Source organism: Columba livia, chromosome 11, assembly GCF_036013475.1.
Source record: "Columba livia isolate bColLiv1 breed racing homer chromosome 11, bColLiv1.pat.W.v2, whole genome shotgun sequence".
NCBI lineage: Eukaryota > Metazoa > Chordata > Aves > Columbiformes > Columbidae > Columba > Columba livia.
The window spans coordinates 14,583,260-14,608,042 of NC_088612.1; the positions used below are offsets into that span (position 1 = coordinate 14,583,260).

Genomic DNA, 24,783 nt, shown 5'->3' on the forward strand with positions numbered 1-24,783 from the left:
GCACATAAGTAACATAGATTTTCTCCTGGTCCCTTAGAAATATAATTGAAGAAAACAATACTCTGAGCCATAATGTTATAAGTACATGTACAGTTTTGAATCCTTTGATCTGTATTTCCTGTTTAGGTCTTGTCCACCTCTTCCAGGGTAAGAGCAGACTCGACTTTTTACTACAGCTGAACAGGAAAATATTTTCATATCCCAAGAACATTTTCCAGCCCAAACTAGACAAAAAGCCAAAACTTCAACAGCAATGAAATTGCAAATCAAAGCTCCAAACATTTCAACATAAATTAGCCTAAATATACTGTTGATCAATTCTGATTTCAACATTATTTTTTAATTACTAAGAACTTATTTTTCACATGTTGTCTCTGTTTCAAAAACCAGCCAAAAATTGAAGTAAAAAGGAATGCCAAGTAGCTCTGTATCAAACATAAGAGTGGCTGTAGTGGAGGAAACCCAAGGTCAATCTAGTTCAACCACCTGCAGTAGGGGCCAAAAGCAGACGCACACTCAGCAGCGGAGGTTTACATCTCTATACACACTTCCCCCTGGACTCTGCAATTCATCAACCATTTCCAGTTCACGTATCTCCTCAGTAAGTGGTGGTGTCTGCACCCTCTTCAACGGAGGAGAGAGATTTGGATGCACTGTTCTGCACAGGGCAGCAGCCAGACCCACACAGCTGTTCTAAACAAAGAGGCACTGCTGGTTCCTTTGTGCACTGGTTTCCCTGTTCTTTGCAACAACAGTCTCACAAGCTTATTGATTATTGTACTTAAACTCATACTTCTAATGGAGAACTAATATTTTTAAATTACGTCACAATGAAGGGTAGAAAAGAGGAAAAAGTTATTTGCCTAACTTAATCAGACAATAAAAGAGATATCAAGTTTTAAAGAACGAGCATTCTTCCACGAAGTTTTCACCTGATATAAAAAGACAAAAGCAGCAGTTAACAGTATAGAGGGTGGGTGTTACTTCTTTGCCTTCTGTTCTAACCATCACTTTGATGCTTGATTCTAAATAAAGGAGATGTGAAAGACAAGTTCTGAAGTTTCACATTGTAAAGAAGTGTTTTACAGGGAAGAGAAAGATTAAAAGAGTAAGGCACAACAATAAAAAAAGAGGTGATTCTTTGGAGAGTTTTGAGGCAACTCAGTGTTCAAAACCAATGAGTGAAACACAATCTTGCCAAGAAGAGGAATACATGTAACTGATAAACAGGTAATTTAGAGGAAAGCAAAAGGCTAACCGACTAGTTTTTGTCTTTTAAAGGACAGGTCAAACTGCATTTATTTCTCTCTCTTTTAAAGCCATTAATTATAAATGCATTGCTTGATTCATAGGTGATTTAACAGATATGTCTCCGAATAGTTGAGACACACAACAGCAAGTGTAAACCAAAATACGATCATATTTAACGTTTCATCATATTTTCCAAAGTTTTTGCAGCAAGACTTTTGTTTTGATGTTCCCATTTTACCCTCCAGATCCCTGAATACTCCCACTTAAGGCACTCTGAGGAACTGAGACTGTTTGTTTCTGTCTCTACCACCTGCCCAAATGCTGTCAAGAGAGGCAATTCCAAATAAACAGCAGCAGGAGGTACACAAGTAGAGAATTTAAAATGAACTGACAAGGATCTCTTATCAATTACTTTGATATAAGCAACTTCTGAGAGTGGGCTGCCCTCCTTTATCTTTTAGGCCACCAAGCAAACAAACAAATTGAACCAAACAACAATCTGTACTGAATACTCTGAAAGTATTTCACAGTTCTTGTATATGTCATGAAATCAGTGCTGGGTATTTTTTCAAATTACTTTCCCTTTGGAAAGCATTTAATTCTAAAAAAGAGAGGGAGAAATATCATCTGGGTCTAAAGTTCTCACTAACATGTTAATAACTTTTTTAAAATCAAGGTTCTGCTACTACTGAACAAGACATTACATCCTCTGCTTTCTCCAATTCTCTGCACCCAGAAATTCTTCTGAATAGAAGTAACCAGAAAATTATAGGGATACGGATCTCTGCTGACAGTTTTAGAACTGTAGTTGCTAATCACATCTGCAAACAAATTTCCAGGTTCCTCACCCCTTTTGCAAACATCCCAGGAAAATAAAGAACACAGACCTGGGAGATCTAGGGAGAGTGGAACAACCAGAACAACCTTCCCTTTGTTAAACTGTGAGATGACTTTTTCTGGATTATCTCAGACCACTGTGTCTTCCACGCTGCTTCAAACATGACAGCAGTGTCTGATAATAATGAGTTCAGGAAGGATAACCTGTATTAAGACACCAGAAAAAAAAAATCCCAATGTTAATAATGTTTTAATGAAGAATTAGAAATTTGACTTTTGGTGGACATTGGATGGGTCTGATTTTCAAAGATAAAGTAACCTGTGCTGTTTAATGGTAAAGAATCACAGACAGAATCATCCCCAATAACTAAAGAGCTGATTTTTGAACAGGCACTCCTGCACACCTCCCACTGACAATATGATTGCCTCACTAATTAAAACCAGGCACCAGCTCCAACAAATTCTTGTATTTGCCTCTTTTTAAACACATCTTTCTTCCAGTTCCAAGAGTCACCAAAGCCAGCCACCAGCAGCATTACCTCGGTGATCTGGAAGCCATGAAAACACCCAGGGAAGACAGTATGAATGGTGTGGCTTTATAGCCTCTCCTCTTATGCATTTTTCAATAGAGGGTTAAAAATATGTTAACAGAGGGTTAACAATGGTTAGTTAACAGCTTCTCCTCTCCATTTACAGCTGTTTGGGTACAAACAACAGTCATGGTGAGTTTGTTGTGTGCAATGCATATAAGAGGAGAAACAAGAAATGACAGCTCAGAAAACTATGATACTTTCAAACAGAGCATCTGATGCTGAAAAAGTATCACCCACTCATTCATTTCAGCGTGAACAAAAAGGGAAGCGTTGTTTTTTTTTTTTTTAAAAAAGTCTATTTCTAAATAGATCTCATTTTTAATCCAATTGGTACAGATTTTTCTTGCTTGCTACTTTTTCATGCATTCTTTTGTGAATGATACCTACTTTTCCTTTGGCAAGGTGAGCAAGTTAAGGTTAGGGAAAATACAAAGGAATGGCATAAGCATATAAAAAAATTAAGCACAATGGTAATCTACCAAGAAATCAACAGACCTTAGTTTTGACTGGCTTATCTTGCCTGAGACTCTGGAGCAACAAAAGAGATGTAGATTTCCCAAACTGCATCACTTGTTTCTTAAATATGTTGGATACTGGTCCCATTAAAATAACATAATAATAACTAAGCACTCCTTGGAGACATTTCCATGTATGAAAAGCACTAAAATCCATCCAAAAGATACGGGAGAGTTATTAATACTCAGACAAATCCACTCATGTATGTAAAGGGAGGCTGCAATAAGGGTCAGAAGGCAATCTTAAAATATGTGTGTGTGTATATATATATACATATATATTTATATATAGGGAGAGAGAGACAGAGAGAGTGTGTCAGTCTAGGTACTGGGGTAGTATGCATGCTTATGCGTATGATTTTTTAAGTATCCTTAACATACCAGCAGCCCAAAGTTCAGCTTTCGTTCAGGTTTACTTAACTATTTTTCAATTGCCTATGGATTAGGTGAGTGCCATTGAAACATCCTCTTCAAACCCCTTCAGTGAGACCTTATTAAAAAACTCTTCCTGTAGAGCTCCATGACAGGAAGAAGGATGCTGAACATCATTTTTCTTAGCCAGAAAAGCTACTTTCCTTAATTGGGGATGCCAATTTTAATCAAAGTTTTCATGCTGTACTGTATGATGAATTTAAAATGTACTACTTAAGAGCAAAATTTTAATATTTGTTAACACTATACAGTAAAGGGCTGAATCAAGAAGTCATGACGACTTTTCTTGCTCATTGTACCATGCTGCTCTGCATGAGGTTAATTTATGACAGCACACGGATCAGTGTGGCCATGTTGTATTGCTTTACTGAAAGAATTCATAGGAGAGTAGGATCTTCAGAGAAAAAGGACATTAAGTCAGCAACTCTCTCACCTGGGTAAGGGCTAATTTTCCAGATCGAAACTCGCTTTGGAGTTTCAGAAAGACCTTGGCACTCAGTTGAAACTAGCACAGGAACACTTTTAGCCATTTTGCTGCTTTTGTAAACTGACTTCTGAAACTTTGCAGTTCCCTTCGATCATGTCACAGAGTCACCGGTACGACAATTTCACCAAGAGTCTGCTGTAGAAGCCAAGCCCTTCAGACTCTATTTCCTTCTCCAAGTCATTACATGGATTAATGGATTGGAGCAGTTCTTTGTCTAATAACACAACAGATTCTATTGGAACTTTTAACTTTTGACAGCCATGAAGAAGTTCAAACTGTATTTTTAATTCCCTTTCTCAGACTTACTGGCAAGCCAAAAGCTCACCCATTAAAGCACCACAAGCACTTTCACAGTCAATTAATAAAGAAAACAGCTATTTAGACTTGTTTTCTGTAGTATGGACAAACAATATGGAGAGTGACAAAGTGCATTTGCTTTGCACTAACACTGAGAGCAGGAAAAGAAAATGAAAACAAAGAAAGGATGTGTACAATGGAACATGCACCAGTTCTTTTTGTTTTGTTTTTCTTTTTGTGTTAAAAATAGAACACAATGCTTATTTTTGTGTAGAGACTACTCACCAAAGCCTGAATAAAACGGAGGTTAAGAATAGCCAGCATTGTTAAAACTTTCCACTTCTCATCTTTTTGTATCTAGGTTTGCTTTCTCCTAGTATTACTTTCACTAACTTTTAAGCTTTTTAAATTCCAGCTCTTGTAAATGGCTGAACAACTTCCTAAAATCATGTTTCCTAGATATGAAGCATAACATTGCCTGGAGTTACTCGTACAATAATTAGCAACAAACATAAAACAGTGCACATTCAGTGTAGTTCAGTTTGGAAGTTCTCTTGACAGAACTGCTATTCGCTTAACGAAATCAGATATGCTGTTTGTATCATGTCTCATCATTATCCTAACATGAAACCTTGAATAAAGTGTGTAACAAGACTGACATGTGGCAAAAATACAGTCTGATCTAATAACAGCATGCTTTCACATTAGATTTCTTTGCACTGTGAATTATAAGATGCTACTACTGCAAATATACAAATACAGGAGTTTCCCATCACGAAATATGCTTGTAGGATAAAGGCTTATCTGTAAATGTATCAGAAGTACCTTGTAAATTATCAAAACCTCATCAAGACAAAAATCTCATAGAACCTCAGGATACATTTGCACATGTATAATACAGAAATGAATATGCTATGATTTTAGATGCTTTCTGAAAACATCTACAGACACAAGAGTTGTGATGCACAAGAAAAATGTGCTGGCTCAGAAGATAAAACACAATACAATATTTCTAATATTACTGTTTAATTAGGGAACTTTTATGCAAGAAAAAAGAAAGAACTAAAACTTAACTAACGCAAGTGCTGTTCCAACACAGAAAATTTCAACTTCCTTCTCAGTGAATAAAATACTTCATTTTCACCTCCAAGAGTATTTCCTGATTTGTTAGGTCTAGTTAAAACAAAAGCCTCCTCCCTGATCATTTTAGTGGTGCTGCTGAGCCGCTGTTGCAGCTTGAATGGGTATCACCTGAACTTGTGACAAGAGCTATGCACACTGTGCTGTAGGTGGTTAATTAGAGCCTCCACTTATGGGCGCTAACCTTCTCTCTTCCTACTGAAAACATCTTCTTTATTGCATCTTGGAATTACATATTTTGGAAAAAAAAAATATATATAAATACATATATATTGGAAAATATATTTTCCTTTCTCACAGCCAAACCACAGCAGTCACTCGCAGTCAGTTTTGTTATTGATTACTACAGGCGAGTCTTTTTACCCTTGTGTCACTTCCGATTTATGAGCCCCATTTAAAGAGAAATTCTTATCAACTGTATGACCTTGCGCTTCATGGTACCAGACTCCCACCTGTTTCTGTTGCTGTGTTTTCAAGGTCATCTAGCTCTTAGAGTTTAACTTTTTGGTCTCTTTAGTACTGGCAAATGCCTCCCAAATTTTGTCAGTCTTGTACCCTTCCTGCTTGCTTTAATGAAAATATTAAGACAAAATTAGCCAACAAACAGTCCCCAAGGAATTCCATTAGTAAACCCTCTGCACTCTAAAAATTTCCTTTCCAACACAACAGACTATAACTTCTCACTTGTCTAGTTCATCACACTCTACCTTTTCTTCTGCTAAAACCTATTTTTTCTAGATAACTAACAATTTATTATATGGATTATTTTCAGATAAAGATTCTGAAGTCTTATTAGAAAGAAACACCAGCTTGCATGTCACAATATGCTTTTTTGTAAGCTTCTGCTTTATTTTATTCCATTTTTCAGCAATTTCCTTATATTAATACTTTTCTTTCTAAGCTAGTAATACTGATAAGAGTACAGTTCACCCTGCCCCAACTTTCTTAAATACAGATTCCATCTCAGTTTCTTATCAGCCATTTCTGAAAATGCTGTCCTTTATGTATCAATCTATTTTATCCAAAAACAAAACCACCAAAAACATTACAGCTAGAACAAGAACATTTAATCTTGCCTTTTTAGATAAAAATAATTTATTACGTGGTTTAGTAGTTTTAAGAAGTCACCTAAGTCTCTAAGCAGAGTTATAACCCTGAGTAAAACGGTTATTTTAGTGTAATGATGCTTGCTCAGCAATTACTAGCAAATGCACATTGGTAAAATAAGCCCTGCAGAGTTAATAGCCTATGAAAGCACTTGCCTGTGAACACACTAACATTGTAAAGCCACAACATCTGTATTGTGTTTTTAAAATACTTATGCATTCTATAAGTGCCCAGAGCAATAAGATCAGTATTTCCCGTGTAATTGTTATTGTTCCAATAGATAGACTCAGAGGCACATCTAGACCATCTTGAACTTTGAAAGAGATCCCTTTTTTGACCCAAAATGTACATCTTAGGCCCCCCCTGGAGCAGGTAGCAATTATATATAGCAAGAGTTTCAATCTTACTAGTTTACTTCATCTTATAAACTGTGTTTCACTAGTAACTTCTTCAGGTTTTAGAATCCATCCTGTTACGACTGTTATGAATTTCATTACAGAGGCGCTGGGATCACAGAGTCAGCACACCAGAGCAAAGAAAGATCAGCAAAACTCAGAAACCAAATTTCGACTCTATACAGATAAAACCGAAGAAAGCTGTCAAATTTTTTGGAATCAGTTGGAGACTCTTGACAAATGTGGTTTCAATGCCTCTCTTCCTCTGGTGATGATAGTCCATGGCTGGTCGGTATGAACTCACATTTTACTTTTAATTCAAACTACAGCTGATCTGATGTACTTTCCTTCTCATTATGCTAGTGCCAAAAGTAACTTTAGAAGAAAGGTTGTGATTGGAAAGATGGTGGCTTTCTCTGGTAGCAATCATGGCTAGAAATAATACAAAGCTGATATTCCCTACTGAGATTCTGGAGAGAGAGTCTACAAGCAATTTTTCATATGAGAGTCCCATGCCAAGATTAGATTCAGCCCTGGTTTAAAGCCAGTAGAGTTCGAACAAGTAGCTGAATTAATGTGCTGTGCCTCTGGAGGACTGAATACCAGCTTCATTTCTCTGACATGTTCACTGCCAGATATTTACAGACTTACTGAAAAGAAGTGCACACAATTTCCCCTCATCTTTCTCACAGATACACCTTTAAAGAGCACTTCTCTATAAGCCCCTTTAGTTGAAAATGAAGCCTTCAATGTCAATGGATTATCACTGAACTGCTTTCAGGTAAACTGTAAAAGAAGAAAAATCCACCATGAAAACATTTCTCTAAAGCACAGAAGCACTAAGGGTGACTTTTGATCAGCTTCTCAGCTGAAAAAGAAATAAAAGGCAGAATAGAAATAACGTCATTTTAACAGATCTTTGATTCTCACAGAACCAATCTCATCACAGAAGGTGGCAAAATGGACCTTTCTTGCACATCTGCAAACATGCAGAGAAACTTTGAACAACACCCTTGAAGCTTATAGCTCTATTAACAAACAACAGCAGAGCTGACTTTGGATGAAATATTGCCCTAGATTACTTCAGCCATGCCTCCCAAATAAGAATTTGTTCAAAACCTATACCACGGACCAGCAGCTGCTGGTATTAAAGTTCATTGTTCATATGAAGTTAATTTGCAGAGGTGTTGGGGTCTTAGAGGAATATGTATGGAAACCCACAACTGAGACTCCCAAGTTCTGCTAAAACACCAGAAAAGATATAGATGTTCTCTTGATAGAGGAACTACATGCAACTAGAGCAACAATTAAGTCTGATAGATTAAATAGTAATTCTAGTCCACCAAATCATAGAATAGTTTGGGTTGGAAGGGACCTTTAAAGCTCATCTAGTCCAACCCTCCCACAATGAACAGGGCAAACTGTGCCAGTGTCTCACCACCCTCATTGTCAAAAATTTCTTCCTCATGTCTAGCCTGAATCTCCTCTCTTTTAGTTTAAAACCATCAACTCCTTGTCCTATCACAACAGGCCTTACTAAAAAGTCTGTGCCCACCTTTCTTATATGTCCCCTTTAAGTACTGGAGGGCTGCAATAAGGTTTCCCTGGAGCCTTCTCTAGGCTGACCAACCCCAGCTCTCTCAGCCTTTCCTCACAGGAGAGGTGTTCCAGCCCTCTGATCACTTTCATGGCCCTAATCAGAAGTTCTAAGAAGGCAAATGCCTGCTGGTCTGCAGCCCTCCAGCTTCCTGCCCTTTCCATCCCTTTTAGCTAAAATTTACAGGGATAGCTGCTCTTGCATGAAATCAGAAATTTTCTGGGCTTTTCTGGTTTTATTTTTCAATCAGTAATACCAATTATCTTTGGATGGGTGAAAATACTTAGGAACATTATTTCAATGATAAGAGTTCATATTACAAGACATAAATTATACAGTTCTTGTATTAATATTTTTTTTGGTCTACCAAACCCCAAAGATTCTAAGCACTGAAGAATGCTGAAGCCCCTAAAATCTCAGTATCGGCATTAAGCCCTCCTTGTTTATGTTGTATTTTTTGTTTCCTTGAGCTTTTCACAATAAATATTTGCCAGAGACTCTGGGTTTTCTTGTTGTTGTGTTTTAACAAAACAGGTGGATGGGATCTTAGAAAGCTGGATTTGGAAAATGGCAGCAGCTCTCAAATCTCAGCATAAACAAATGAACGTGATCATTGCAGACTGGCTCACATCTGCTCACCAGCACTATCCCATTGCTGTACAGAACACACGCTACATAGGGCAGGAGATCGCAGACTTCCTGGAATGGCTGGAGGTAAGAGCCCCCAGATCAACAGAGTTTGCTCTGAAATAGACCAATTCACCTGTTCTTCGGATTCTACCAGCTTTCTGAAATACTATGCTGGTTAATGCTGTTCATTTCAATCACTATGTATATTTAATACATTGCAAATTTTTCTTTCATGAACTTTTGTGTGACTTCATATAGCTTTCATCATGCATGAGAAAAAAAACAAGTGGTCTTGTTTATTACAGTATTTTTATATATCTTCGGAGGCAAGATAATCTCATGTGACTTTAGCTTTTCAATGAGCATGCGTGCAAACATCTGTCAGAGTCCTGCATTTAGAAAGCAGGCACACATTACCATTTGCAAGTAGTTAGTTCAGTAAAATGGGCTTATGTTACCTGTGCTTGATTTCTGCTTTTAATGCAGAGTTCAAGCATGACATTTTCCCAATTTTTGCCTCTGTGACCCACGTATTATTCTAAAGCAACGGCTTAGAGGTCCAGGGAAACAAGTCTTACTTCCTCTATCTTTAGTACTAATTTAAGCTACATAATTTGAAATGTAATTATACTTCTGTACCTCACAATGAATTTTTGAATACATTAATTTAAATACAGTGAGGCCTAAGGTGGAACGGAAATATATTGCAAAGCTGAAAGATTTGTAAGAAATACCACTGAAGTGCTAAAGCTGCTTTCAAAAGGAATGGCAGGGTAGAAGTTGTTAGGTACCATGCCCAGTTATGGACAGCAGGCACAAGAGAGAGGACAGAAGAGCCAGGGTCACTATTTTTCATGGTGACATTACAAGAAACCTTAGCTCTTGGTCAAATGCAGTTTAAGCTGCTGGAGCCTAAAGTTGTATTTTTGAAGCTGTTTAATTATTGAATTAATCAAACTGCAGACTTTGTTCAGTTCCCAGGAGGACACACCACATTGTCAACAATAAATACAGTCCAGGATTTCTCCAGTGTCAACAAACAAATTGAGGCTTGAATAAATGAGTCCTTGCTCCAGCATTGTAGGCAGCTTTTCTTGTACCATAGTATGTTCCAGGATTAAAATATGCCACAAAATTTCACAGCATTCAATTGGGTGTGTTCAAGCACAAAACCTTCCTTCTCTTGGGAAGCACTTCTCCTGAGTTGAACAGTTAGAAACGCCTTCATTCTGTCTCCCATAACTAACTATTCACTGTGCTTCTGTCTGCTTAGAGTCAGGCAGATATTTGAAATATCCTCAATGAATGTAACAAAAACTGCAGTGCTGTGCAACGTTTTAATAAAGAATAAAACTAAAGTAAATCTAGTGCTCTTAGTCCAAGAGTTAATAAGGCATCACCAGTAACAATATCAATAACATCCATCTCAATAACACCTCCCGAGAAAATGGGTCAGATCTTGTGATTTCTAAGAGCTGCCACTCTCACAGGAAGGTTGCCAAGTTTCACCTCATCTTCACAAGGGGAAGGTATTGAGACTGCAAAGCCACTTGACTGGGACAGGCAACATGCACAATGAAATTGAACCAGATGTTTGCCTTTCCTGCAAGAAAAACATGCCACATTTTTCTTTACATGTCGGAAAATCTTTGAGCCTTGCAGCTCAGGTGAAATGCTTAAGATCTATTATAGATAGCATTGATTAGATAGAAAGAAGGGCCTAAGGCCAATTCTGCTTCAATAGGTTTGTTTCAGATCAGATATCCAGTTTTGTACAAATCAGTCCAAGAAATGTCACTGCCATATCACTTAGCACGTCTGATCAATGTTTTGATACCTCAGCTTCTAATTTAGCTTGTAATAGTATCTCAAGCAAAAAAAAAAAAAAAAAGCAAGGCACTTTCTACAAATAGGAAAGTCAAATACTGCAGACAAAACACATTGCACATTTGCATCACTTGCAACAAAAGTCCTGCTATCTGTGTTGATGTTTTTCCTGAGCCCAGCACGTAAGTAGCAGTGCCCAAGTGTGTGGCATTTTCCTGCTGCATGAAAAGCAGGCAAGGAATAACAGTCAGTGAAGAATTTTAGTGCATGATCAGTGTACCTCATTTGACCTCCATCATTACCATACAGATTTGTTGTGTTGTTATTCATAGAATTCCTAGCTCATAGTAAGTATTTCACTGCTTACTTTTCATTTTCTGCATCTAAACCAAGCTGCCTCTAACTTCCAGGAATCCATTCAATTTTCCAGAAGCAATGCTCATTTAATTGGGTACAGCCTTGGAGCTCATGTTTCAGGATTTGCTGGAAGTTATATCAGTGGTACGAACAAGATTGGAAGAATTACAGGTAAAAGACTTACAACCGTAAGAAATGTAACAGTCAACTGTTTTAAGTTCCATAGATACTTGACATATCAGTGTCAGATCAATATTTAGCTGTTGAATAGCAATATTTGCCACAGTTTAGAAGTTTCAGAAAATTTAATGAAAACACTTTTAAAAATGAAACATCATAGTATTTCTAGCTCTGATCTTTCTTACCTCAGCCCAAATTATGACATAAAGAATATACAAATGTGGGGACTACAAATCATAAACCAAAGATTCAAGTTGCAAGTTGCTTTAATTTATCTTGCATCCATTCCCAGTAACACCTTAAGTAAATGTTAGCCACTAACCTTGTATCTTGGTCACTATCTTGACCCAAAGCCATTCAAATACACTGTTCATTGTTAGCAACTTATTTTAAGAAGAAAATTATATGAAGGAAATTGTCTAACTCTGCTTGAACTTTCAATTGTGGTACATGGCTCACTCATACAGTGAATTAAAGTCATTTGTTGTGGCAAAAACTGTAGTCCTGGATTACATTTTACAAGAAGCATATAATCAGAGTATCCCTAATAGATGCTTAAAGGAAACAAAGTGAACCATAACACTTGACAGTTTTCACTAGTGGCATTTTGAACCTTTTGTAATGTTTTGTAACTGTACTAATGATGAGTGTAGTGAAAATTTATTTATATGGCTATTGATACAACGTACACACAGTGCCATATCCAACACACAGTGACAGCTCAAAAAAAAAAAACCCCAACAACCACCAAACCCAAACCAGAAGTGCATTTTACGCAAGACCTATATCAGCTATGTAAGTTATCAGAGAAAACAGTTTAATCTGATTTGGGAGTGAGGCAAATATGCATGGCTATAGTTTGAACTCCCAATTCTGATATTGGATTCATTGCCACATACCATAGCCCCTTAGATAATCAGCTCTAGTGACAGTGCCTGCTTGCCAAGAAGCTGATTTTATACAACGTGTTGTGGTATTACACCTGAGTTGTACACTGAATGACTTTAGTTCATCAATGCTGCTTGTTCAACCTGTATTAGTACAAACATCGATAATGATTAACTAAAAAACATTAAAATGCGTTATTAATTGTAACAGCTATATGCATTCTTCAGCAAAAATTATTCAGACTTGTAACGATAAGCTCTAAAAATTCATAGTGATAAAAGCTATTTAAAAATCAAAGGAATGTATGCTTTCAGGGTGACATCCCTACTTCTAGACTCTGTTATTAGTCTTGTCCAGTTACATCTATGCAGCTGCATTAGTCCATAGTACCAACTGAAGAATCTCAAACTTAGAAGTTTGTCCTCAAAACTGAAAGCAAATTTAAACTATGCAGGCAGCCCTTTACCATAAGTAAGTTCCCAACCAAAAAGAGCACCATAGAAAAATATGTAGCAAACTAAAAATCAGCAAGACTTCCTACGTGGAATATTATTTTTCTGAATAGTATAAAATTTTGCCTTGAAGAACTTTAAATTTGAAAAATTATTATAAACAACATCTAGCAGTCATATAGATCTTTCAAGCAACACATGAAGCTTTATGAAGTTTCAGGTCCCAAATGTGGGCTAAAAGTCAGCCCTGCTGTGGGACTGGTGTCTTCAAAAGGGCCTCTGAAACGCATGACCTCTAGAGTACGAAAGAACAAAATTAAGTAAACATCCCTCAAATGACAAAGCAGTAGTGAGCATGGTTTGTCTATAACAAACACATCTATCTCTGGGCCTGTGTCCTTGTGCATGTAGCAGTTACTGTTTATTACAGTGCCTGTGTTTACTTTACCTTTGGTGTAACCAGGTACCCTCTGCAGGACAAATGTTCCTAGTGTTATTTCTATCAGTGAAAGACCTTGTAAAGTACCAGTGCTGCCTGTTTTAAAATATTTATCACAGACTTTTCTCATAACAGTAAAAGAACAGCCCATCTGCACTACATCACAAGCGGATTATTTGCATTTATTCCAGGCCTTGACCCCGCTGGTCCCTTGTTTGAAGGAATGTCACCAACAGACCGGTTATCTCCAGATGATGCAAACTTTGTAGACGCAATTCATACATTCACTAAACAGCACATGGGTCTCAGTGTTGGCATCAAGCAGCCCGTGGCTCATTTCGACTTTTATCCCAATGGAGGCACCTTTCAGCCTGGCTGTCACATCATGCATGTGTATAACCACATCGCACAATATGGAATCACTGGTAAGAACCAATGGCACAAAATGGGAAGCAGCATTGCAACTGCACTGACAGTATCTCTGGGAAACTTTACATATCTCTATGGTCTTAAACCATATCTAACAGGAGTATTATCTCCCATCATATGCAATGAAAATCCTTTTCTAGAAATTGGTTATCTGATTTTTACATGTTCTTACTGACTCCAGTAAGGAATTTGGCTGCCTAGCACTTCTGAAAACAAGGCCAGGAGCATCCTGCTGTCAAGCACTTCTGAGTAACTTCAAAGGTATTTGTTTCAGCAGCAGAGGAAATGAGAAAATTTATTCTAATTAAGCCATATTTATCTAGTGTGCAATTAATTATTTCAAATAAAATCAAACACAGGGCTGCACTACTCACCTCTCCTTCAGCGGTGTAGATGATGCACTCTCTAGGACCTGACTGCCAGTGTTCCAGGCTAGGTTTTGTATATAGAAGCTTATTTCCAATGTACCTAAACATCAACATATAGAGAAACTAATGCAACACACTGAAAAAAAATAAGGTACTGATACACAGTGACAACCAGAACTGTTCACTGAAAACCCCCAAGAGTTCTATTCACCCAGCATACTACACTGCAAAAATATTTCTCAACTATCATCACACTACCTAAATGTAGGTCTTACTTATTAACAGATAATTCATGACAAATGTGAAACCAAGCTTCAGCCAGAAAGCTTATCAGTGAAGGCATATTAAAACAGCCTATATTGATATATATCAATTACAATGTATGACTTCTGAGGCAAAGTCAGGATGTTTTAGTAGTAAAAGGGTTGGGGGGAAAACAATAACATTTGTTTATAGTTGGTTCCTGTAACCCTCTGCAGCTGAAATGGTAAAGAAAAAAAGGGGCATGCAAAATTGTGTTGTTCGCATTTTTTCAGGCATCACTCAAACTGTGAAATGTGCCCACGAGAGGTCAGTTCATTTGTTCATCGACTCTCTGCTTCACAATGATAAGCAAAGCACAGCATACTGGTGCAACGACATCAACACTTTTGAAAAAGGAATGTGCCTCAGCTGTAGAAAGAACCGCTGCAACACACTGGGCTACAACATCAGAGAGGAAAGGCTACCAAAAAGCAGACGACTCTTTTTGAAAACAAGAGCACATATGCCTTTCAAAGGTTTGTGGAAATACTTGTTACAGTCTCCAGATTGATCACAAAATGTGAGAATGAGCCTAAGCTTTGTGATCTGGTTTACTCATTTTTTAAACCTCATGAAAGCTACTGGAATAACCAATTTGCTGAGACAACTGAGCATCCCAGTAGGCCGTCTTGATGCCCTTTCATCAAGATCCTGACTCCTAATGTTTGTGTGGGGAAGCGTGTGCTGCACGCTCGCCAGGGGCCTCCGAGCTGCTCAGAGACCTCTCCCGCAACCGGCCTGTGCGAGTTTGTTAGAACACATGCAGGCACACAGCCAAGCCAAAAAAGCAGCATAATTGCTCTGGGAAGCCTGTAAAACCTCCTGTTCCAAGTTTGCCCAACTGTTATCTGCAATTAGTCTACAAGATGACATATAAATTATTACTCCTCAAAGAATGGATAGACAACAGAATAGCATGGACTTCTACAGGGCAGAACAGTAGCACTAAAAGTGACTGGTACTCTAGCTTTATCTCCATTAAATTACTTTATAGAGAGCACAAAGTAACAATTTTATAAGCTCAGAGAGACAACTGATGTGGTTTCTTGCACGTTTTACCAGAGAGAGGGGAAGCAATCTGACAGAGAAACGGGGCCTGTCTCCATTACAAAACGGCCTGGGCCAGGCTGTAGGCTGTCAGAGCACCCATGAGGAGACTGCTGCTCTTGAGCAGACATTTACCTGCCAGTGGAAAGATTTACCTACATTTTAAAGCCAGAACAAGCAGGATTGCCTGGGACAACTTGCAGGAACACACTTCTTCCGAAGGATTTCTGGCCCCCTCAGCGCATGGTGCCTGCTGTGCCACAGCCAGCCCTCTCCTCAGCACTGAGGCAGCGCCAGGCCCTGCCTGCCCCGGGCTCCCCACCACAGCCCCAGGCCATGGGGTCCCTCACCAGCTCACCCTGCCACCAGGGTGGCCCGTTCAGCCTAGCACAGCCAGAAAGGGGGTGCCTCCCTCCTCTTGGAGGGGGTCAGCCCGCTTGTCCCCCACCCCAGACATTGGGGTTGGGGAAGCACACTGAAATGTCAGCAGTGGACACTCAAGGCTTTCCAGTGCTGAGGTGAAATTTTTAAAAAACACTGCTTGCATTACAAATCTTGTTTTCCTACAGTGTCCAGTACTCAACTGCAATATCATAGGTTTAAAAAAAAAATTAAAAAATTCAGGTACTTTAAAAATAATTTTGGAAGTCTTCCAGTAGCTATGAAGCACACAGTGATGACTCCAGAGGAGGCTGCTCAGCCCTGACTGATGCTCAGAGCAGCTAAATCTCCTGGATCTCCTATTACACTTTTTAAAATGCCCCAGGAAGCTACTTGAAGTAGATTTAAAAATTCAAGTGGCTATGTCTAGTTCCTGATGCAATTTTGCTGCAATACAGTCAGGTCACTGTCCAAATCAGGAAAGCAAATTGCTCTGAGGATGCTCTGGCCACGACCAGCACACCTGGGCACAGAAATGTGATCCCAGTGTTGCGTTCCTCTCTGGACATGGAGGTAGTTCCAGCTTGTGGTAAAATATCTGTGTCTTACTGCTTTTAATTTCAGTTTGAAACATGTTGCATTTTCATGCTTGGATCTGGTCATTGGTGCATATGCAGATATCAGTGCCCTAGACAATGGTTTCCTTTCACAAAAGTTCCCAAACAAGGCGGCAACTGTGGGAGGGCACGTACAAAGTCATCTTTGTAACGCTCTTAAAAAAATGTTTGACGATCATGTGAGAAGCCCAAAGAGAAGAAATTCGAGAAACTCAGCATTACGCTTCACAATCCACTGTGTCTTCATGAAATCTGACATTTCATTTTTCAAGCTAATGGCATTATATTCTCAGGTATACATCAATACATCAATCCAGTTCAAACAAAGTACAGTTGTTACAAAGTTAACATTTATAATAAAGCTGTAACAGGACCCTGAGTCAGAGTTTTTATATGAATATGCTCACCTTTTTCCTTAAAGTGAGCATCAGAACCACATCAGAACATACACTAGAACAATTTTTACATGGAGAAAAAACTCGGAGAAAGACAGGTTAGTAATAAAAGTGATCTGTAAACAAGCCTCTCCGCCTACTTAGTCCTCATCAGGTTTCCAGCAAAGAATCAGTCATTTTGTTTTCTACTGAGTGACACCATTTCAAAAGAAAATACACTGTTCACTAACATATAATAACTACCAAACAACAAAAAGATACAGCTCTTCTAGCAAATTGCAAACACTCAGAACTGCACCACCACCACCACCACAACAAAAATCTATCTGTGCACATACATCCAAAGATGACTCCCTTTGCAGTATGGTGGAGTCATTCTCAGCTGTAGTGAAGCCTGAAGTGGGTAAGGAGAGGAAATGAGAAAAGAGCATCTTTCTACTCAAAAACTAGTGTGCAATAATGTTTACCAGAAGAGTTTCCCATGTGTAACTTGACCACATTGCAAAGATTAAAGCAAACCCCCTAATTCTTCCAAATACTCTGTGGTCTTTGTTAACAGAAATTACTTAGGGTTTTCTTAATTAACACCCAAATCTATCAGTTTTGTCAAGATGGTGGCTGGTGGAATCATCAGACAGAAGAGTTCGGGACATTCAGATCTAGCTGACAATATCTGTGCACATGGCCTCTAACTATATGTTGTTTCTAGGTTTTTTTGCATAACTTTCTAAAGGTCAACCTGATCATAATCAGTACACTGATGATTTCTCAGGCATTCTTCATTCTGATAATATTCAGTTCAAAGAAGTTCCTAAACACTGTTCTAGAAACCCACCAAACCTCGAGGTATTAATGACATCTTTCTTATAGTAATGTGCTTGACAAAGTCCCATTGTTAACGGATGCATGTTAAGCACAATGTATCATTATGCGGTCAAGGCAAGTTTGTGAGTCATCTCTTTTGCAAAGCAATTTTCTAGCTCAGAGAAAAAGCCTGAGTACATTGTATAAGGTCTTCAATCTGTATCACACATCTCTGGCCATGTCCAGTCATAAGGATTTGTCTGGTGATTAGATAGAGGGCTTGCCAGAAATTCTAACAAGTAAACTTCTGAAAAGCCAAAATATTCCCCATGGAAGAATGTTTTATCCTACAAAGGGAACTCAGTTCAAGTTAACTTTTTTCTCCATCTTTTGAAGTAGAGCAATAGGGCTCCATATCCTAAAGGATTACACAGCACAGCAACAACCAGAAAACCAACAAACAAACAACAAGCCATGGTGTTTTAAATGCAACAAATTTGTTTAAAAAATAAAATACAATATCAATCATGTTCCTGCTCTGAGAGGCAAAATTTTTTTTGCCTGAAAAATCTATTGCTTCTTTGACCATTTTGTCACTTTGCAAATTCTTCCTTTCTGCAGTCTACCACTATCAGTTCAAGATCCACTTCATCAACGAAATCCAAGGCAAGCAGATAGACCCAACTTTTACCATCTCTCTGACAGGGAGTAAGGAGGATGCTAAAAACCTGCCCATCACAGTGTGAGTATTGATATTATGTGCCAAGTGAGAAGCAAGGTGCCAATTTATAATACCTTATCGTATACATAGTTGTGCTAAGGGTGAAATGGTTTAGCACAGCTATGCGAAGATGAAGTGGAACTAGTCCCCTCTTCACCCATACTCCCTAAAAGTCACAAACTTTTACTATGTTTATACCGTTTTTGCATGAAAAATCTCTATAAAACAAACTGTGTAATCTTGGAAGTTTCCCTGAACATTAAGTATCCTGTCCACTTATGTTCAGCTCAGGCCATGGTTAATCCAGGGAAGGTCTAATCAATTATAACACAAATAAATAAGCAGCTCTAATTAAGGTGAAGATGATGGACATCTCATGATGGACACCACCGGCATTAACAAAAGCAAAGGCAAGAGTGTGGGTCAGTCTTTGCTCTAAGCAGACAAAAGATGTCACATACATACTATTATAGGACACCTCTTGCTGTCAGAAACCACTACAGCTACACCAGCTGTTGAAGCTTCTCCCACTTCTGCTTCTTTTCTAGCATGTTGTCATTTTTCACCACTTTTTGCACCTGAAGGGAAGTATAGCTGAGACAGTAAAGTTCTCCCCTGAAGAAGGACACAGAAGCATAGTTCTGTCTTTGGTTTTAAAGAGATGAGAAACTAATTGTTTTTCACTTTAATCCATAATTAAGGCAACATTATTCTGGTTTTGTTTTCTGCAGAGTTGAAGGTATTAATGGGAATAAAACCTACTCTTTTCTCATCACCCTGGACACTGATATTGGTGACCTAATAATGATCAAGTTAAAATGGGAAGCAACTGCTGTTTGGGAAAATATCTGGGACACAGTTCAAACCATAATACCATGGACAAAAGGCACTCGTCGACCAGGACTTATAGTGAAGACAATAAGAGTGAAGGCAGGGGAAACACAGCAAAAGTAAGTGTAATGAAAACACTTTTTCTGTAATAACCCCACAGATGTTTGGTACACAGGTTATCCTAGTTCAAATACAAGCATCTGTGTCGCAGCACTCACACCAATGGGGAGTTTATCCATGTAGAACTTCTGGCTTTCCCCCTTCCCCCTCAGATCAGACTGCATGATTTTTAAGTGACAAAGAATTCCTTGTTCTCAGGTCAGAAATGACTAGTGGGAAATGTTCTGACTCACCAGTGCTGCTAATCTGAGTTCAAGGCACAATAACCTCCGGTGACAATTTTGTTGATACTTGGAATAGAGGACAGAGAAGGAGTTAACACACAGATGCAAGGAAGAATTTTGACAAGGTCTGCTGTGCAATTTTTTCTACACAGTTAATGAGAATAACTGATGACAATTTCTTATGCATTTTTAGAATGTAATTATCTCACTCCATAGGGACCATATGAAATTTCAAAGAAACAAGACAGTATGTAAGATAAAGATTGACTCGAGCATTAAGGCCATGAAAAATTCAAACTCCTACTTATAAAAAACCATGCCAAATCTTAATTATTTGACTTTCAATACCTACTTCACAGAGAAATTCAGCATCACAGTTCTTGAAAGTCCTCATTAGACAGATCACATGCAGAACCGACAGTCATCTGACTATTCATTGAAGTTAAGGGTTTTATCATAAAACTCCCTTATTTTTTGTCTCATTCATTTAAGAGCCAGTCCAGTGCCTGATAGCTGATAACAGATTACTACACCATGCAGGCTGTATAAGAGGTTTCTGGAGCGATAAACTGTGCAAGCAAAGTTTCAGTTACAGAGATTTTGAAATTTCTGTATTGAGCAAAGAGAATGTGAGCAGTCCTGGAAAACAAGAAGACTACCTATACTTGTACATACTACACTTTCACTGGTACTTGACAGTAATTTTTGCACACTGCTTGTGTTTCCTCTCTGTAGTATGAATTCAGTGAAGTGAATTTTGTCAGCTGAACTCTGAAATAGCATCAGAGAGTAGTTTTCTGGAGAAAAAAAATTCTGAGTGCAAACTGAACTTGGGTTTTTGTTGCTGTTGTTTGTAGGGGTTTTTTGTTTGTTTGTTTATTTTGGGGTGGGTGTGTGTTTTTCTCTTTTTCCTCTACTGATTGCGTCAAAACTGAATCCCCACGTCTGAGTGGCCTTGCTCTCTACATACGGCAATGCTAATAAAACTTTCGAAAGTGCTTATTCACACAGAGAAATTTCAGCCAAAGAACAGAATAACAAAACTTGTAATGATTTCCACTGCTTTAATCCTTTGAGAAATTTTAGCTGAGCAGTTTAATTAAGGTTAATGAGAAAAACATGTCTTACTTTGGAACTGTGGTTCAGTCTTAGGAGGTGATTTTTCCTTGCTATAGTCTCTTTCTTACCAGCACCAGCTATAACTACTGCAGACTTTCTGTGGAAAGATACTTATTGGCAGAGCTGCATCTCCTTGATACTGACACAAAAGACAAATTAGACAATTTAAGGGGACATTTTCTTAATACAATCTGTGTGTGCTGTGGCACTGAGGAGTGATCACAGTTTTTTGGATTTTGTTGCCCTGAAAATATATTCTGTCGGTATTTTCCTCTCCTAACCCCGCACTTGGCACATGCCCCACCATTAAAAAAAAATCCAATAACTTCTCTTGCTGTTTTAAAATCAATGATCCCAAATCAGTACTGACCTGGCTGGCAAAGGAAATGAAAGTATAGTTTACACTGCAAGTTAGTGCACTTTGTTTAAATACAGATTTGTAACTGGAGATAAAAGTATGAAGGCTGTGAAAGGTTTATGTCAGGTATACTCATTTTCTAACCAGAAAGCTCCTGTTGAATACAGGTGTGTCAATAACCTGGCACAAGCCACCTACTACTGATGTACCACTTAAGAAATCCTAGGAAATGGGTAACTGAGGTGGGTAGTTGTTACACTATCAAAAAATGATGCTGGTATCTCCAGGTACCTAAATGCTCCTTAAAAGTTTTTTGGCTGCAATTAGAAGTGGGAGTTTGTGTCAAGATTTTAATGGACACCAATTACATGCTGGGTTTTTCTCTCTGGAATCTGGGCTTGTCATGGGAATGGAAATGACCTGTTACTGTTGAAATACTGTATTAACGCTTGAGAGGGAAATTAAAGATTATGAGGTGATTCTAAAAGTAGGATTCTCAAGGAAAAGTATTTTCTTTGAAGAAAAAAGAGTGTGTAGATTTTGGCCTTCTTGGAAAGACTAAATACGGATGTTGGCAACTTTGGAAATTCAGTATTAAAACAAGGTAGTAAACAGAACATGAGTTTTAAGTTGCCTTGAGCTTGCTTGAGCATTCAAAAAAACTGTTGACAGTACTTTATCTCCATGTATCTTCTCCTCACAATGTTTGTGATATTTATACACATGATAAATTCTCCTTTGTTAAATTATCTAATGATGAACACTTAGACACAACAGCATAAACTTAATAAGCAGTTAATAAACAGACTATTGAGCAATAAAATACCAGATTCCAACAAATTTGAGTTCCAAATATGGAAAACATTTCTGTAGCATCTGTAGTTGCTGATGTTGTTAGCATCCTACAAAACTGATTTTCAGCAACTTCACAACTAACTACTAGTAGTCCGGCTGTGTGCTAGCAGGCCAACTAGTGCAATCCTCAGAGTAAGAACTGAAACAACAACAGCCACTGCGAACACAAAGACCTGTGAGGGAACACTCTGTGTGATACCAGGAAGAGAAGGAGGCATAATGCACTAGTACATAGGAGTTGCACATCGCTGTTACTCTGTACCTGTTAACATCTGATCTCTTGCTTCGCAAGCCAATAAAAACAATCAGAAACACCACCATAAAAAGACAAAAAAAAGTCAGATCCAGTGTATCTAGAGAGCACACTTTGACAGAGATAGTAGCCCTAAAAAGCAACATTATGCTTACATGCTGTGTTTTTTTCTAGAATGACATTTTGTTCTCAAAGCATCAACAACCTTCACCTTCATCCAGCCCAAGAGAAAACATTTGTGAGGTGTGAAGATCGCTTTCAGAGACAAAACAGCAAGTAGCAAGAACACAGAAAACAACCACTCACCGAAACATCTACCAAATCATATACAGCTAGTGAAATGTTTTAAAAGTACACAGCTACAATAAATTTAAATATCCTGATTGTTTCACAGGTGGTGAAGAAAATACATTAAAAAAATTTAGATTTTGTGATGCAATGGTAAGCTGAAATATGTGGTTTGTTCATCTATGAATCTACCCCCAAATTGATCAATGAGCAGTTTCACCAACAGCAACTGTTAATTTTAAATTGCTGCTCACTAAAAATGAAAAGGATTAGTATTCGCAAGAATAATGGCCATAAGCCTTTGAAAAAATGTAATTTTGTTGGATTTAAGGGAAAAAAAGGAGCCTTGTTTCCCATTAAATACTTTGAAACATTAGTCGCGACTACTACCAGTTAAACCTTTCCTAATTATTTCCTAATGAAGTGGGAGTTAAATAACCAGTAGAAGATTCCCCAAACAGGTAACATTGTTAACAAAGAGTTTGAAGTTTTCACTCTAACATTGAAAACCAAAAAACATCTCAACATACAGAATGCTTGAACTATCTGAATAACCACATGACAAGCCAAATAACTACGTCACCTAAAAATGCCCTACTAAACTTTGTCCTATCGGAAAATGCTTTGCTGATTAACTACTTTAAAGTACTGATTTAAATTACTAGCAATCTAATTATTTTAATAATGCTTAGTATACTACACGCAGTTCTAGCACAACTAAGTTCAGATAACTTTTCCATTAAAATCACATTTACCTGCTCAATTAAGGCCTGATTTTTTTAGATTTTTAAATCACTATATAGCAGATCTTAGCATGATTTGAAACCGCACGAATAAATGGAACTGCTAACTCTCAGACATCTTCAGTGCATATAAACAAACATAAATTCAAACATATAAAGCTCTCTTGTTTCTTATGTCAGAATATAAACTACATAAAGAAACATTATTGTCTTAGATTACTTTTATTTTATGGTTACTGCATACTGAAATAGAAATCAATATGTATGTCAGATTATTTCATTTGTCGATTCATAATGCTAAGCACAAGATTCATTAAAAATGACGTTTCTACAATTCTGTATTCTGAATGTCATTTGTTTTAAATGCTCTCTAAATGGAAAACAATGTGCAAGATAGTCCTAAGACCTGGAGTAAGCATATTTTGCATATCCAGATATTGCAGGGAGTTTTCAATCAAAAAATACAGATGTTACCTGGATTAAAGTGAGATTCATTGAAAAAGCATGACAAACGAACCAGCTGAGCAGAACTGGCAAATCTGCAAGCAATGAACAGGGATCAAATACTGAAAGCAGTCAGCTTGCCAACCATTCAGAATATTAACTTTTAAAAGCTGTTTTCAATAACTACCATTCCTTTAAACAAACCGGAATATTCAATGCAGAAACAGAAACTGACTAAGTATGAAGGGAACTAAAGCATACTTACTTTTCAAATGAGAAGGGCTGTCCTTCCTGAGGTATATATTTCAGAAGCTGATCTGATCTCTAAAATGGCCACTTGGAGTAGCATCTTGATTAGGAGAAATATTTATAGATTTAGATACAAACTCCACGTAAAAGAACCTTTAGATTTTCACTGAAAACTAAGGTTTGTGCTTTTAAAGATTTTGTTCAATGAAATAAATTGTTTTTTCAAACATGAAAAGTATTTCCATCTTCTATGTCAAAATTTAACATTCAAGTATTTCCATGCTTCAAGTTGCTATCTCCATATGTAAACTTCATAACCATAATCATATTAAAGCTCTTTATATAAACACAGAACATAGTAAAAACACTCACCTAAATACAATAGCCAAGAGTCAAACCAGGAACACACACAGAGGAGGGAAATTTCAGTAATAAATACTCATGAAAGAGGTCAGCTCCAATATTTTTTAGATTTTTTAAACATTTGTAGTAGCTATAATCTACTGGAGAGAATCAATTGCTGGAGACCCAGTAACAGCATTTTTAGGGGCAGGAAGTTAAAAAGGACTGTGTCCTGAAGAAAGATAGACAAGAAACAAATGACAATGTGATCATTTTAGTTTTCCAAAGCACAATGAAACACGAAGACAGAGAGGAAAGCAGCGTGTGTGCAGCTGACTCAAATCATGAATCTCCCTAGACTGGGTCTAAACTTCAATTTCTGCTTCTGGAAAAAGCTAAAGATCTGCCACTTCTTATCTTTAGGGCTCCTTTTTTATAAAATACTTGTCTACTTACAGAAGAATCAAA

The 24,783-nt window shown here is 37.7% G+C and overlaps 1 protein-coding gene across 1 annotated transcript in view; it reads left to right on the plus strand.

The window, feature by feature from the left end:
- Nucleotides 1-23,614, plus strand: part of LIPC (lipase C, hepatic type) — a 50,703-nt gene extending 27,089 nt beyond the window's left edge. Inside the window, exons 2-9 of the mRNA XM_005511139.4 lie at nucleotides 7,159-7,346; nucleotides 9,186-9,365; nucleotides 11,519-11,636; nucleotides 13,616-13,849; nucleotides 14,758-15,000; nucleotides 18,390-18,510; nucleotides 19,221-19,439; nucleotides 22,424-23,614. Coding sequence (XP_005511196.1) covers nucleotides 7,159-7,346; nucleotides 9,186-9,365; nucleotides 11,519-11,636; nucleotides 13,616-13,849; nucleotides 14,758-15,000; nucleotides 18,390-18,510; nucleotides 19,221-19,439; nucleotides 22,424-22,529 — 1,409 coding nt within the window. The 3' untranslated portion in view covers nucleotides 22,530-23,614. The remainder of the gene's footprint in view (nucleotides 1-7,158; nucleotides 7,347-9,185; nucleotides 9,366-11,518; nucleotides 11,637-13,615; nucleotides 13,850-14,757; nucleotides 15,001-18,389; nucleotides 18,511-19,220; nucleotides 19,440-22,423) is intronic.
- Nucleotides 23,615-24,783: the final 1,169 nt, after the last annotated feature.